The sequence below is a fragment of the Colossoma macropomum genome, unplaced genomic scaffold, assembly GCF_904425465.1.
Source record: "Colossoma macropomum unplaced genomic scaffold, Colossoma_macropomum, whole genome shotgun sequence".
Taxonomy (NCBI): Eukaryota; Metazoa; Chordata; class Actinopteri; order Characiformes; family Serrasalmidae; genus Colossoma; species Colossoma macropomum.
The window spans coordinates 41,518,500-41,532,761 of NW_023494803.1; the positions used below are offsets into that span (position 1 = coordinate 41,518,500).

The 14,262-nt window shown below is 43.0% G+C and overlaps 1 protein-coding gene across 2 annotated transcripts in view; it reads right to left on the reverse strand.

Annotated features, from left to right (window-relative positions):
- smyd3 (SET and MYND domain containing 3) overlaps positions 1-14,262 on the reverse strand; it is a 234,947-nt gene that overhangs the window by 182,203 nt on the left and 38,482 nt on the right. For both annotated transcript variants that reach the window (XM_036593329.1, XM_036593328.1), the window contains exons 3-5: positions 11,615-11,722; positions 11,449-11,506; positions 6,211-6,344 (exon numbers count right to left, since the gene is read on the reverse strand). In XM_036593329.1, the coding sequence (XP_036449222.1) occupies positions 6,211-6,344; positions 11,449-11,506; positions 11,615-11,722 (300 nt within the window). The remainder of the gene's footprint in view (positions 1-6,210; positions 6,345-11,448; positions 11,507-11,614; positions 11,723-14,262) is intronic.

The following is a 14,262-nucleotide window of genomic DNA, read 5'->3' on the forward strand; positions in this document are numbered from 1 at the left end:
AAATAATTAGAGACGACGTTCACAGGGAAGTTGTTTCTTAACATTAACCTTATTAACCCTCTGAGACTGACGAACTCGCCCCTGTGTCAAATGTCTCTGTCTCTATATCTGTGTCTGTTTCTTTGTGATGATCCAGCTCAGAAATCCAGTTCAAACACTTCCTGAATCTGTAGAGTCGCCCTTTCCATTCCATCTTATCTCGAGGTCATACGAGACTCACATCCGGAGTTATGAGCCTATGAAGAGGGGCTGAGATACACGTCATCTGCCTCTCACCGTGTGGAGCTGGTGGATTGGTGTGTCCGTCTACATTCTGTGTGAAACTGACCAATGGACACTCAGGAAATCACTAAGGACTGACCATCACACCGGAAACCCTTCATTCTTCATTCAGTCCACATCGGAGACTCGTGTGAAACGGCGTGCAGAGAGTTTACAGCTGCTGCAGCGGTTTTGGAAAGTAGTGATGAAGATAACGGAGCATTTAGATATGAAACATATGAGGATCATGATATATGAAGAGCCTTTAGAGGAGGGTTTAAGAAGAGATGAACAGATCGAGAGAGAATCAACTCAGATCCCAGAGGGTTAAGCCCCGCCCATTTAAAGGATATGTATTATGTATATACTATGTAACTGAATTCAGTTAAACAACTCATTTCCATTCAGTCAAATAGAGTCAGTATGCAGACTGCAACGAAGTTTGTTGATGGAACAAAATTAAAACATTTCAGTGCAGTTAATTTGGGTTTCACTGTAAATTATTTCCAATTGGATTAAAATTAAACAGTTCTGCGAACGCTAAGCTGTCGTGAAAAATCAGACTGAGTATTCTTTGATTTCTTCTCATTATTATTATACAGTCAGATATTTGCAGCGCTGCTTCTCCTACAGCTTTAAGCTAGAAACACTGAACTCTGCAGGATGTAGAGTCGATACCTAAATAGGTTATCTGCTTTATTAAAATATTAAACTTAGTGTTCATGCGGTGTAATTACATTATTATTTATTAAAGGATCAAATAAAGACAGAACAGTTCAAAACTCTTACTCCACCACAGTCAGTTTACAATCTGTAGCCAAATATATTTGGACACTCCCTCCATGTTGTATAAGCATGCTACCAACACCTTAGCAACCACATGGGATACCATAGCAATGGCCTAGGGTTAGTAACCTCAAGGGATGGCAGGGCAACAGCCTAGCAACACCTTAGCAACCACCTAGGACAGCACAGCACCAGCCTAGCACCAGCCTAGCAACACCCCCTAGCAACCGCCAGGGATGGAATAGCAACAGCCTAGCAACACCAGGGATAGCATAGCAATGGCCTACCAACACCTTAGCAACCACCTAGGACAGCACAGCAATGGCCTAGGGTTAGCAACCTCAAGGGATAGCATAGCAATGGCCTACAAAAACCTTAGCAACCACATGGGATAGCACAGCACCAGCCTAGCAACACCCCCTAGCAACCCCCAGGGATGAAATAGCAACACCCTAGCAACACCAGGGATAGCATAGCAATGGCCTACCAACACCTTTTAGCAACCGCCAGGGATGGAATAGCAATGGCCTAGGGTTAGCAACCTCAAGGGATGGCAGAGCAACGGCCTAGCAAAACCTTAGCAACCACCTAGGACAGCACAGCACCAGCCTAGCAACACACTAGTAACCTCCAGGGATGGCATAGCAACGGTCTACCAACACCTTAGCAACCACATGGGATACCACAGCAATGGCCTAGGGTTAGCAACCTCAAGGGATGGCAGAGCAACACCTTAGCAACTACCTAGGATAGCATAGCACCAGCCTAGCAACACCCTAGCAACCTCCAGGGATGGCATAGCAATAGCTTAGTAATGACCCAACAACCACCAGTCAGCGCCCTAACAACAAGCTGGAACACCACAGCAAATCGGAGCCACACAATATAAGCTCTCTGTTTCTACTTAATTGGGTTAATCGACTGCTTTAACGGCTGGAGTGTTATTAGCTGCTCCGTCAAACCAAACACACTTTCCTCCTCTACTTAAAATCTAGTTTAATCCATTTTTGTTCATTTTACATAAACCAGTCACTTAAAAACAGCACAGTTCGTTTATTTACTGTCATTAAATGAAGTAAACAGACCCAGCAGCTCCTGAACGAAGACACAGTGATTCCAGACCTGCCGAGTTTCAGCGTGACGGACGCCAGACAGACGTGAGTGACAGACGTGCTGTAGGTTATAAATGTAAAGCTCGTGTCTAAAACAGAAGCAGGACGCGCTTCTTAAGGGGGCGAGTTGACACGCCTGACTGACAAATAGATAAAAAAGAAGAAAGAGAGAACATGAGAAACACTTCAGACCTGACTAATTACAAATAAAAGAGGAACCTTTTTGAGCTGCTCAGCTCTGAGTGTTCAGAACAGCCAAACAGATTTTTCTCCACTGAGAGAGAGAGAGAGAGAGAGAGAGAGAGAGAGAGAGAGAGGTAGAGATAGAGGTAGAGAGGTAGAGATAGAGAGGTAGAGACAGAGAGAGAGAGAGAGAGAGAGAGAGAGAGAGAGAGAGATAGAGAGGTAGAAACAGAGAGAGAGACAGAGAGAGAGAGAGACAGAGAGAGAGAGAGAGAGGTAGAGGTAGAGACAGAGAGAGAGAGACAGAGAGACAGAGAGAGAGAGGGAGAGAGAGAGAGAGATAGAGAGGTAGAAACAGAGAGAGAGAGACAGAGAGAGAGAGAGACAGAGAGAGAGAGAGAGAGGTAGAGGTAGAGACAGAGAGAGAGAGACAGAGAGACAGAGAGAGAGAGAGAGAGAGGGAGAGAGAGAGACCCTGCCTCACTGCTGTAGTACACGGTCTGTAAGCGTCTCCTCTCTCAGACTGTCGGTCTGACAGTGAGTGATGTTTCTTTACCTCCTCATTACAACTCAATCCATCACTCCATTTCCTCTCATTCCTCTCACATCTCTGCTCCGCTCGTGAATGATGACAACTGACACAATGACAAACAAACAAACTGACGAATAAACAAACACAGAGCTCTGAGATCTGAAGCTCCATCCTGCAGTGAAGGAATGTTTATGGAGAGTCAGTAGAGGAGGAGATCCTCAGCGCCGGGCGGGCTGTACATGCTCTGTCTCCCATTAATGAGACATGCAGAGAACGCTGAACATCTGTACCCCCCCCACACTCCTTGCCCCCCCAGCAGGACCTGATAACTAATAACACTGCAGTACAGCTGTGTGCTGATCAAACACACTGACCACAAAGCCAAGCGACAAACTTCAGTCAGATCATTCAGATACTCTGCGAATAACTTTCCAATGTCCTCTAAATGACCAACATATTTAACCAAAATTCTCCCTTTATGATGTAAAATGGGCGGCCCTAATCTGGGACCATGCACGCCTAAGCAGTATCAGCACCAATCAGGCTGACTTGGTTTGCCCCACCCACATACACTATATGGACAAAAGTCCGTATCATCTCAATCATTGAATTCAGGTGTTTCATTCAACCTCATTGTCACTTTGCAGCAGTGGAACCGTATTCTGTGGAGTGACCAATCAGCTTCTCTATCGGTCAGTCTGATGGACGAGTCTGGGTTTGGTGAATTCCAGGAGAACGTTACCTGCCTGACTGCACTGTGCCAGCTGTAGAGTTTGGTGGAGGAGGGATGATGATATGGGGCTGTTTTTCAGGGGTTGGTCTAGAACCCTTAGTTCCAGTGTAGGGGAATCTTAACGCTTCAGCAGAACAAGACTGAGCCCAAGTGGACAAAGCAGCTCCATAAAGGCCTGACTGGGTGAGTTTGGTGTGGAAGAACTTGACTGGCCCTCACAGAGCCCTGACCTCAACCCCATCACACACCTTTGGTATGAACTAGAACAGAGATTGTGAGCCAGAACCTCTCGTCCAACATCAGTGTCTGACCTCACAAATGCTCTTCTGGATGAATGGACAGAAATTCCCACAGACTCTCCAACATCTTGTTGATCTTCCCAGAAGAGTGGAAGCTGTTAGAGCTGCAACGGGGGACCAGCTCCATATTAATGCCTGTGGATTTAGAATGGGATTCATAAAAGCTCCTGTAGGTGTCCCAATACTTTTGTCCATATAGGGTAGTGTTCGGTCTCTCTGTGTTCACATTAGAAGAAGTTTAAAAGAGAAAGATTACCACCAACTTAACGCTAAGCATCATTTTCCAATCTCTTATCACTAAATAGGTTGTTGTTACCAAGCCTTTAAGACTGATATATGTAAATGAGCTCTGTTCTGATTGGCTGCCTCGTTTATAAAGCTGTCTAAGCTGAAACACTCCTTACCTTATAACTTCAGCTTGAATGGATGGGGCTAAACTGCTGTAGGCTGATTTGCTGGATACATGCAAATGTGTTGGTTTTTGTAAAACAAACTATCGCTTTAAAATGCAACAGCTACACTGAATCTATCGGCCCAGTAATCCAGTCAGCGCCGAGGCTCACTGTACTGGATATCTCCCACACCATCTGCTCTCAGCTCTCTCTCTCGCCGAGCGTCCGAGCCCGTCTCACTGTTTGTTATTAGATTAGCGACACTCATCCAAACCAGATTTGGGTCTTTCAAGCTTTCCAAAAGAACAGAGACGGCCGTCAGCTCTCCCTGATTTCAAACAGGTGCTCCAGAAAACGCCCTACAGTGGTTCTCTTGTTTGTCCCGGGCCAGATGTGCTGCCCTGCGTGAGTTTACATGCTGGGTCTGTTGTATTCCCCCCTCAAAACCCAAAACTCTCCTGCACAGAGCAGTGTGTTTGTAATTACAGCGCAGCGAGACGGTAAGAAAAACGAGCAAATAAAAGTCAGTCTGAGAGAAAACAAGCCTGACACATCTGTAAATAAACCCCACACACTCCAAAACACCTGCACCGCTCCGAGGAGCGACGCGCTCAACATAAACGAGAAATATACCCCGTTAAACAGAGCTAAACCACCTCACACACACAAACCTGCAACACATCTACAGAATAAGAGCCTGAGAGTAAAAACATACACATATAGGGAACATAGACATATAGGGAACATAGACATTTGCAAAACTAAACTTTTTAAAAGGCTGTCAAATTTCATTCTAGAACGAAAACTAAAGCATAATAAATTTTATCATGTTTATAAAATGTCTGAACTCCATTTATAGAACTTTATAACAGTGCTGTTAGTGTTAACAGTGCTTTACGCAGCCAATAAGCTGATCAGCTTGGCGTTACTCATTAGCAATAATGCCAACCAATCAGCACTCGGTAGCAGTAATAATCAATCAGCACTCAGTAGCAGTAATGCCAAACAATCAGCAGTCAGTAGCAGTAATGCCAAACAATCAGCACTCAGTAGCAGTAATAATCAATCAGCACTCAGTAGCAGTAATAATCAATCAGCACTCAGTAGCAATAATAATCAATCAGCTCTCAGTAGCAGTAATGCCAACCAATCAGCACTCAGTAGCAGTAATAATCAATCAGTACTCAGTAGCAGTAATAACCAATCAGCACTCAGTAGCAGTAATAATCAATCAGCACTCAATAGCAGTAATAATCAATTAGCACTCGGTAGCAGTAATAATCAATCAGCACTCAATAGCAGTAATAATCAATTAGCACTCAGTAGCAGTAATAACCAATCAGCACTCAGTAGCAGTAATAATCAATCAGCACTCAGTAGCAGTAATAATCAATCAGCACTCAGTAGCAGTAATAATCAATCAGCACTCAATAGCAGTAATAATCAATCAGCACTCAGTAGCAGTAATAACCAATCAGCACTCAGTAGCAGTAATAATCAATCAGCACTCAATAGCAGTAATAATCAATCAGCACTCAGTAGCAGTAATAACCAATCAGCACTCAGTAGCAGTAATAATCAATCAGCACTCAGTAGCAGTAATAATCAATCAGCACTCAGTAGCAGTAATAACCAATCAGCACTCAGTAGCAGTAATAACCAATCAGCACTCAGTAGCAGTAATAATCAATCAGCACTCAGTAGCAGTAATAACCAATCAGCACTCAGTAGCAGTAATAATCAATCAGCACTCAGTAGCAGTAATAATCAATCAGCACTCAGTAGCAGTAATAACCAATCAGCACTCAGTAGCAGTAATAATCAATCAGCACTCAGTAGCAGTAATAACCAATCAGTGTTGAGCTGTATTTCCTCCTGGATCAGACAGAAAACGTATTAGACTTGGACTCACCCGTGCGAGCAGGCCGATCGGGGTCAGTCCGTTTGGCAGGGATGGGTCAGCGTTCTCCTGGCCCAGGTAGAGCATCAGCGTACTGCACAGGTGAGCTAACCCCTCTCTCTGCTCATCACTCTTATCCTCCAGATCTGCACACACAACACTCCACCTGTAACGTCTGAGTGGCTTTATTACCGAAAACAGTGACTTACTCACCCAACCGCTCTCCATCCCCTATAACTAAACAGGCTGTTTCTGTTACTGTGACTATAAGACTGATATATGTAAATGAGCTCTATTCTGACTGGCTGCCCTCTGTTGCACCTCATTAAAAAAGCAGTTCCCTTTATGTCCACTATTGATGTTTGTGTGGGTTTATGTACAAAAAGTATCTAAGAGTCATAATAATCATTATTTTCCAACCTCTCTAAAACACCTAGAATGGGTGGGGCTAAACTGCTGTAGGCTGAATGGGCGGAGCTAAACTGCTGTAGGCTGAATGGGAGAGGCTAAACGGCTGTAGGCTGAATGGGAGAGGCTAAACGGCTGTAGACTGAATGGGAGAGGCTAAACGGCTGTAGACTGAATGGGTAGGGCTAAACTGCTTTAGGCTAAATGGGCGGAGCTAAACTGCTGTAGGCTGAAAGGGCGGGGCTAAACTGCTGTACGCTGAATGGGCGGGGCTAAACTGCTGTAGGTTGACACACATGACATATATGATACACTCAGTGGTTGGAACGTGCAGACACTGTTGCTCTCGCTGGACGTCAATAAAGAGTAATAAAAGTAATGAATATATATGAATATAGTAATGAAGCTCATTGGGTCTGTTTATACAGAGTTAACCCACTGCACTGCTTTAGAAATGGAAACAAATATTTGTTTGGGGACAAATTTAAGCAAAAGAGCGAAGTTCATTGTTATTTTGTGTGATTTATTATGTGATTCGTCATGGTTAGTTATTTTAGTCGTTTGCCAGCCCTAGTATATTTATCAGATGTGCCCTCTGAACTGAATAAGAGTGAAAACGCTGGAAAATCGGCGTAAAGATAAAAATAAAGAAAAACCCTTCTATGAGCGGGTGCGCCCAAACTTTTGACCATCACTGTGTGTATCAGTGTAGCTACTCAAACCTTTAACCTAAACTGTGACTTTAACCTCATTAACCACAAGGAAATTTCATTAACCTACAGCAGCACAGGCACAGAGTAAGGGCATCATGGGACGTTTTCAATTAGAGAGCACGTCATTTGCATAAAAATCCTATTGAATGAGTGACACTGGAAATTAAAATGAATATGAATAAATTAGATTACGCTAATGAGCAGCCGAACCTCAAAAAAGCACACAGACCTTCTCTAACCCTTCATCAACGGTCAGTTTCTGACCACACAGCCTCTCTCGGCTGGGTATTTTTGGGTGGTGGTCCACTCTCAACCTGATTTTCTCGTTGAACTATCGCTTTAATGCTTTTACGAAGCCCGTCTGTGTGATTGCCGTCGTCCCTCTAGCTGAGCAGGTTCTAGGCTCGGGTGAAAACTGCAGCTTTTTTGTGACAAAATAGCCAATTACTGGTGAAGAGTCATGGCCCTCAGGCTGGCTTTAAAACGTGGTCAGCAGCCAGAAATGCAGCAACAGAAAAAAATAAGTCATAACGTTACAATAAATTCTCACCCGGCTCTGACAGCCCTGCCGCTGTTCATCACGTTAAATCCAACCTTTCATCTGTGGAGAATAAATCTCTGCAGCTCTAAAGCTGCAAATCATTTACAGCACGGCGCTCTGACCCTCACAGCGCCTCACACTCAGACTCAAAACACCAAAGGCTTCAGCGTCGAGATGACGAGCTGCTTCGTAACGTGTGTTCCAGCACCGCCGTTTACAACATTACCAACAATTCTACAGAGGTCGGGAACAAAAACCGCACGTCCAAAAGTGCTGGGGGGCAAAGTGATCTGGAGTTTGTGTGGAAATCTGTCAACAGTCCGTCCAGTGTTACAGCTCGGCTCCCAGAGTCCAGAACTGTTAGAATTATAACATGGGTTGCATGGTTACACTACACCCATTTCCATGGTTACGATACAATCATTTCCATGGTTACACTAAACCCATTTCCATGGTTACAATACACCCATTTCAGTGGTTACGCTACACCTATTTCCATGTTTACACTACACCCATTTCCATGGTTACGCTAAACCCATTTCCATGGTTACACCACACCCATTTGCATGGTTACGCTACACTCATTTCCATGGTTACGCTACACTCATTTCCATGGTTACGCTACACCCATTTCCATGGTTACGCTAAACCCATTTCCATGGTTACACCACACCCATTTGCATGGTTACGCTACACTCATTTCCATGGTTACGCTACACCCATTTCCGTGGTTACGCTACACCCATTTCCGTGGTTACGCTACACCCATTTCCGTGGTTACGCCACACCCATTTCTGTGGTTACGCTACACCCATTTCCGTGGTTACGCTACACCCATTTCCATGGTTACACTACACCCATTTCCATGGTTACACTACACCCATTTCCGTGGTTACGCTAAACCCATTTCCATGGTTACGCCACACCCATTTCCGTGGTTACGCTACACCCATTTCCATGGTTACACTACACCCATTTCCATGGTTACACTACACCCATTTCCGTGGTTACGCTAAACCCATTTCCATGGTTACACTACACCCATTTCCATGGTTACGCTACACCCATTTCCATGGTTACGCTACAGAGATTTCTGTGGTTACACTACACCCATTTGCATAGTTACATTAGACCTATTTCCATAGTTACACTGCATCCATTTCCATGGTTACACTACACCCATTTCCATGGTTACACTACACCCATTTCCATGGTTACGCTACAGAGATTTCTGTGGTTACACTACACCCATTTCCATGGTTACGCTACACCCATTTCCATGGTTACGCTACACCCATTTCCATGGTTACGCTACAGAGATTTCTGTGGTTACACTACACCCATTTGCATAGTTACATTAGACCTATTTCCATAGTTACACTACACCCATTTCCATGGTTATGATACAAATAATTTCCAAGGTTATGATACAATCATTTCCATGGTTACACTAAATCTGTTTCCCAAATTACTCTAAATCCAAATTTCCATGGTTACATTACACCCATTTCAGTGGTTACGCTAAACCCATTTCCATGGTTACACTACACCCATTTCCATGGTTACGCTACAGAGATTTCTGTGGTTACACTACACCCATTTCCATGGTTACACTACACCCATTTCCATGGTTACGCTACAGAGATTTCTGTGGTTACACTACACCCATTTCCATGGTTACGCTACACCCATTTCCATGGTTACGCTACACCCATTTCCATGGTTACGCTACAGAGATTTCTGTGGTTACACTACACCCATTTGCATAGTTACATTAGACCTATTTCCATAGTTACACTACACCCATTTCCATGGTTATGATACAAATAATTTCCAAGGTTATGATACAATCATTTCCATGGTTACACTAAATCTGTTTCCCAAATTACTCTAAATCCAAATTTCCATGGTTACACTACACCCATTTCAGTGGTTACGCTAAACCCATTTCCATGGTTACACTACACCCATTTCCATGGTTACACTGCACCCATTTCCATGGTTACACTACACCCATTTCCATGGTTACACTACACCCATTTCCATGGTTACGCTACACCCATTTCCATAGTTACACTACACCCATTTCCATAGTTACACTACACCCATTTCTGTGGTTATGCTACACCCATTTCCATAGTTACACTACACCCATTTCCATAGTTACACTACACCCATTTCTGTGGTTACGCTACACCCATTTCCATAGTTACACTACACCCATTTCCATAGTTACACTACACCCATTTCTGTGGTTATGCTACACCCATTTCCATAGTTACACTACACCCATTTCCATAGTTACACTACACCCATTTCCGTGGTTACGCTACACCCATTTCCATGGTTACACTACACCCATTTCCATGGTTACACTACACCCATTTCCATGGTTACACTGCACCCATTTCCATAGTTACACTACACCCATTTCTGTGGTTACGCTACACCCATTTCCGTGGTTACACTACACCCATTTCCATAGTTACACTACACCCATTTCCATGGTTACACTACACCCATTTCCATAGTTACACTACACCCATTTCCATAGTTACACTACACCCATTTCTGTGGTTATGCTACACCCATTTCCATAGTTACACTACACCCATTTCCATAGTTACGCTACACCCATTTCTGTGGTTACGCTACACCCATTTCCATGGTTACACTACACCCATTTCCATGGTTACACTACACCCATTTCCATGGTTACGCTGCACCCATTTCCATGGTTACGCTGCACCCATTTCCATGGTTACACTACACCCATTTCCATGGTTACACTACACCCATTTCCATGGTTACGCTACACCCATTTCCATGGTTACGCTACACCCATTTCCATGGTTACGCTACACCCATTTCCATGGTTACACTGCACCCATTTCCATGGTTACACTACACCCATTTCCATGGTTACGCTACACCCATTTCCGTGGTTACACTACACCCATTTCCATAGTTACACTACACCCATTTCCATAGTTACACTACACCCATTTCTGTGGTTACACTACACCCATTTCCATAGTTACACTACACCCATTTCCATAGTTACACTACACCCATTTCTGTGGTTACACTACACCCATTTCCATAGTTACACTACACCCATTTCCATAGTTACACTACACCCATTTCCATGGTTACACTACACCCATTTCCATGGTTACGCTACACCCATTTCCATGGTTACACTACACCCATTTCCATAGTTACACTACACCCATTTCCATAGTTACACTACACCCATTTCCATAGTTACACTACACCCATTTCCGTGGTTATGCTACAACCCATTTCTATGGTTCAGAATGAGTAATGAGTTGTGAGAAGACCTGCAGCACTACTGGCTGAACGCTTTTCTCGTGACCTCAATTCCATGGTTACGCTATATGAATATATATATGTACACACACACACACACACACACACACACACACACACACACAGGCTTGTTTGTATTTGTGTATGTATATACACATTTAGGTGTGTTTTGTAAGAGGCTCCAGCTTAAACACCCCCCACTTCTGAAACCGTAACTATGTCCTTGTTCAGAAGGTAAACAGGATGTTGTCTTACGTGGCTGGTGCTCAGCTACGGAGTACAGCTCCTCGGCGTCCGCCGCCGGATCACTCAGCTGCAGAGAGAGAACAGCAGCGTGAGCATTTCAGACCCTCCTGCAGGGGCTCAGGGGGGTTAGGCTTTAGTGTGGAAGTGCAGGTCAGTGCTTCAGATGGAAACTCACCAGCCTGAAGATGATCCTGGCGGTGAGCCGGACGGAGTCGGTGGGGATGCGGGGGTGGACGCGCTTCAGACACGGACATTCGCTCTTATGCTCCGGCCACGCTTCTTTCTGCAGAGACACAACCATCACGTTCTCATATTACAGCCTAATCAGAATCACATATGTAAACATTTGTGCCAATATTAGTGACAGTGAGAATAAAGGCCACGCCCACCTTATCCTCATTTTGTAAAAAAATATAAAAAAAAAACAAACAAAAAAAAAACCTTAAAATCAGACTGAAATCATCATTTGGGTATTCTTTACATTTTAATATGGGACAATGTATATCATAAATATATATTGATACATAAAATATATAGAAAACAATTTAACAAAACATGATTTTAACAGGATAATTTTCAATTGTGACAGCTTTGTGTTTGTGAGTGTGTATAATGTTACACTTTACTGCTACTGTGTTTGAATAAAATGTGTTTGTTGTATTTCCTGTGTGCTGCTGCATTTCTCATGTTATTAATTTATATTATACATTTTTAGCCTATTAACTCCACTGACATCACCCACAAAGTAAACATGCAACATCCATATTATCTCGAATATTCAAATATTATATAAGAACAAGAAAAGGTGTGATCCACTGAGTAAAGAGCTTTATTATTCCTAATCTTATTCTTTCTATTATTATAATAATAATTATAATAATATCATTAATGAGCTTTTTTGGATAATTTCTAGAATCTATTCATTTTTAAGTAATTAAAATACAATGATCTTTTGTCTAATGCCATACCAAGTGGCTCAAAATGCTAAACCTGGGGATCCTGCCCAACTTGGCAACCCCAGGCAGGTTGCTGAGACTGTCTGAACATGTCAGTGATAAAGTACTTTTTGGTCCAGTTATCAGAAGTAAACACACAGCCGTTCATTAACTGTAACGGGAGCTCAGACATGAACACAAGCGCGTTCCCCGTGTGTACGAGAGCTTTTTCAGACTCTATGTAGGTCTGTGATGTGATGAAGAGCCTCCAGCAGAGCAGCAGGGTTACGATGAAAGACACCTACAATAAAAAGAACACAATAACGCAGATGACAGGCTTCAGTGGAGAGCGGCTGCAGATAAAAGGAGCTGACGTTACAGTCTGAAGCCATGCGCTGTTGTACGGCTGCACAGCGTCTGCTCTGAAAGGACCAGAGACGATCTGAGAGCCTAAAGACAATCTAAAGAATAAAGAACGCGACAGCGATGCTGCTTAGACGCTTCGACTGAGCCAAAGCTCTGAAGGAAAGTCATGGAGCCTCCAGCCTCAGACAAAGAGAGAGAATTCAGACACTTCTGCTTGTTATTTAATAAACTTCCAGTGAAGAGATCCACTTCACTCTCACACACGACGTCTTCTGATTGTGTACTTACAAACATGAACAAAGGGTGCGCATTCATAAGCATAAACAAAGATATGTTTAAAAAAATTTAAAAGGGGAAAAATATTCAGACACCACATATTAAAAACTACTGCAAAGCTGCTGCTGAAATTACAGCTTTGAGACGTCTACAGTAAGAACCAATGAGCTTTAAGCAGCATTGTGGTTCAGTTTTGGTTCGTTCCTCTCGTTCCCTGAGGTTATGAAGGTCCCTCAGATGGAAGATCCCCAATTTTTGGGGGATTCATGTCAGGTGATTGGCTAGACCAGGAGGTCGCAACCCAAATGTATAGAAGAGCAAAAATCAAACCACCTTGGGAGCCACAACACTTTATATCCATTTTACCATCTTGGCTGTAAATGTGTCTCAGTGTGTGCTGATGTGCTGTATAGGCTAAAAATATAATATAAACAAAAACACAGACTTACTTTGCTCTGCTTTAATCTTCAGCTCAGCTATAGCTGCTTTTCTCACATCTCCAGCAGGAAACTTTCCCACAAAAGTAGAACAGTTTCTTGTAAAATGTCTCTCAACGTTCAACTTTTTTACGATGCTGAATTCGCTTCTCATTCGCCAGCTTCTTGTTCCAATTTTCCCGTTCCATGGTGCCAGAATGTGACTGCTGCTCCATTTAAGGTGGAACAGGAAAATTTAAACAAGAAGCTGCTGAATGAGCAACTCACTTCAGCCTTGTGATGTTTTAGTGTTTAACAGTTGCAGATTAAACCAGGCGTAAATGTATTTTAATAACAGGTTAAAACGTATGTTAATATATGTTAAAAATATGTAAAGACAAAATAAACGTTTTACTGCTGATAGTTCAGAATGTGATAAAATCATATAGTTCAGTCTCCTAGATTAGTACTAAGATTTAGACTAAACCAAGTAAAGCCACCTGAATTTACTACCACTAGACACCTCACTGACCCTTTAATCTGGGCTGAGGGACCTGATTAACGTTACCTGTTCATACTGTTATGTATTAATATGAATGGCGAAGAGCAGCAGCAGTAAATCAGAGCAGTAAATCCTGAGCATTATTATTATTATATAGAGCTCTGTAATGTCACTGTACGTTCGTACGTGCTGAGATGTGAGATCTGGATCTGCAGACAAACAGCAGCTGTTTTTGTTTTATGACCTACTTCCTCATTGATATCCCATAATAACAGGTTTGTGCCTGCAGCCACTTTCAGCTTTTCCTCGCCTCTCATTCACAGAGCAG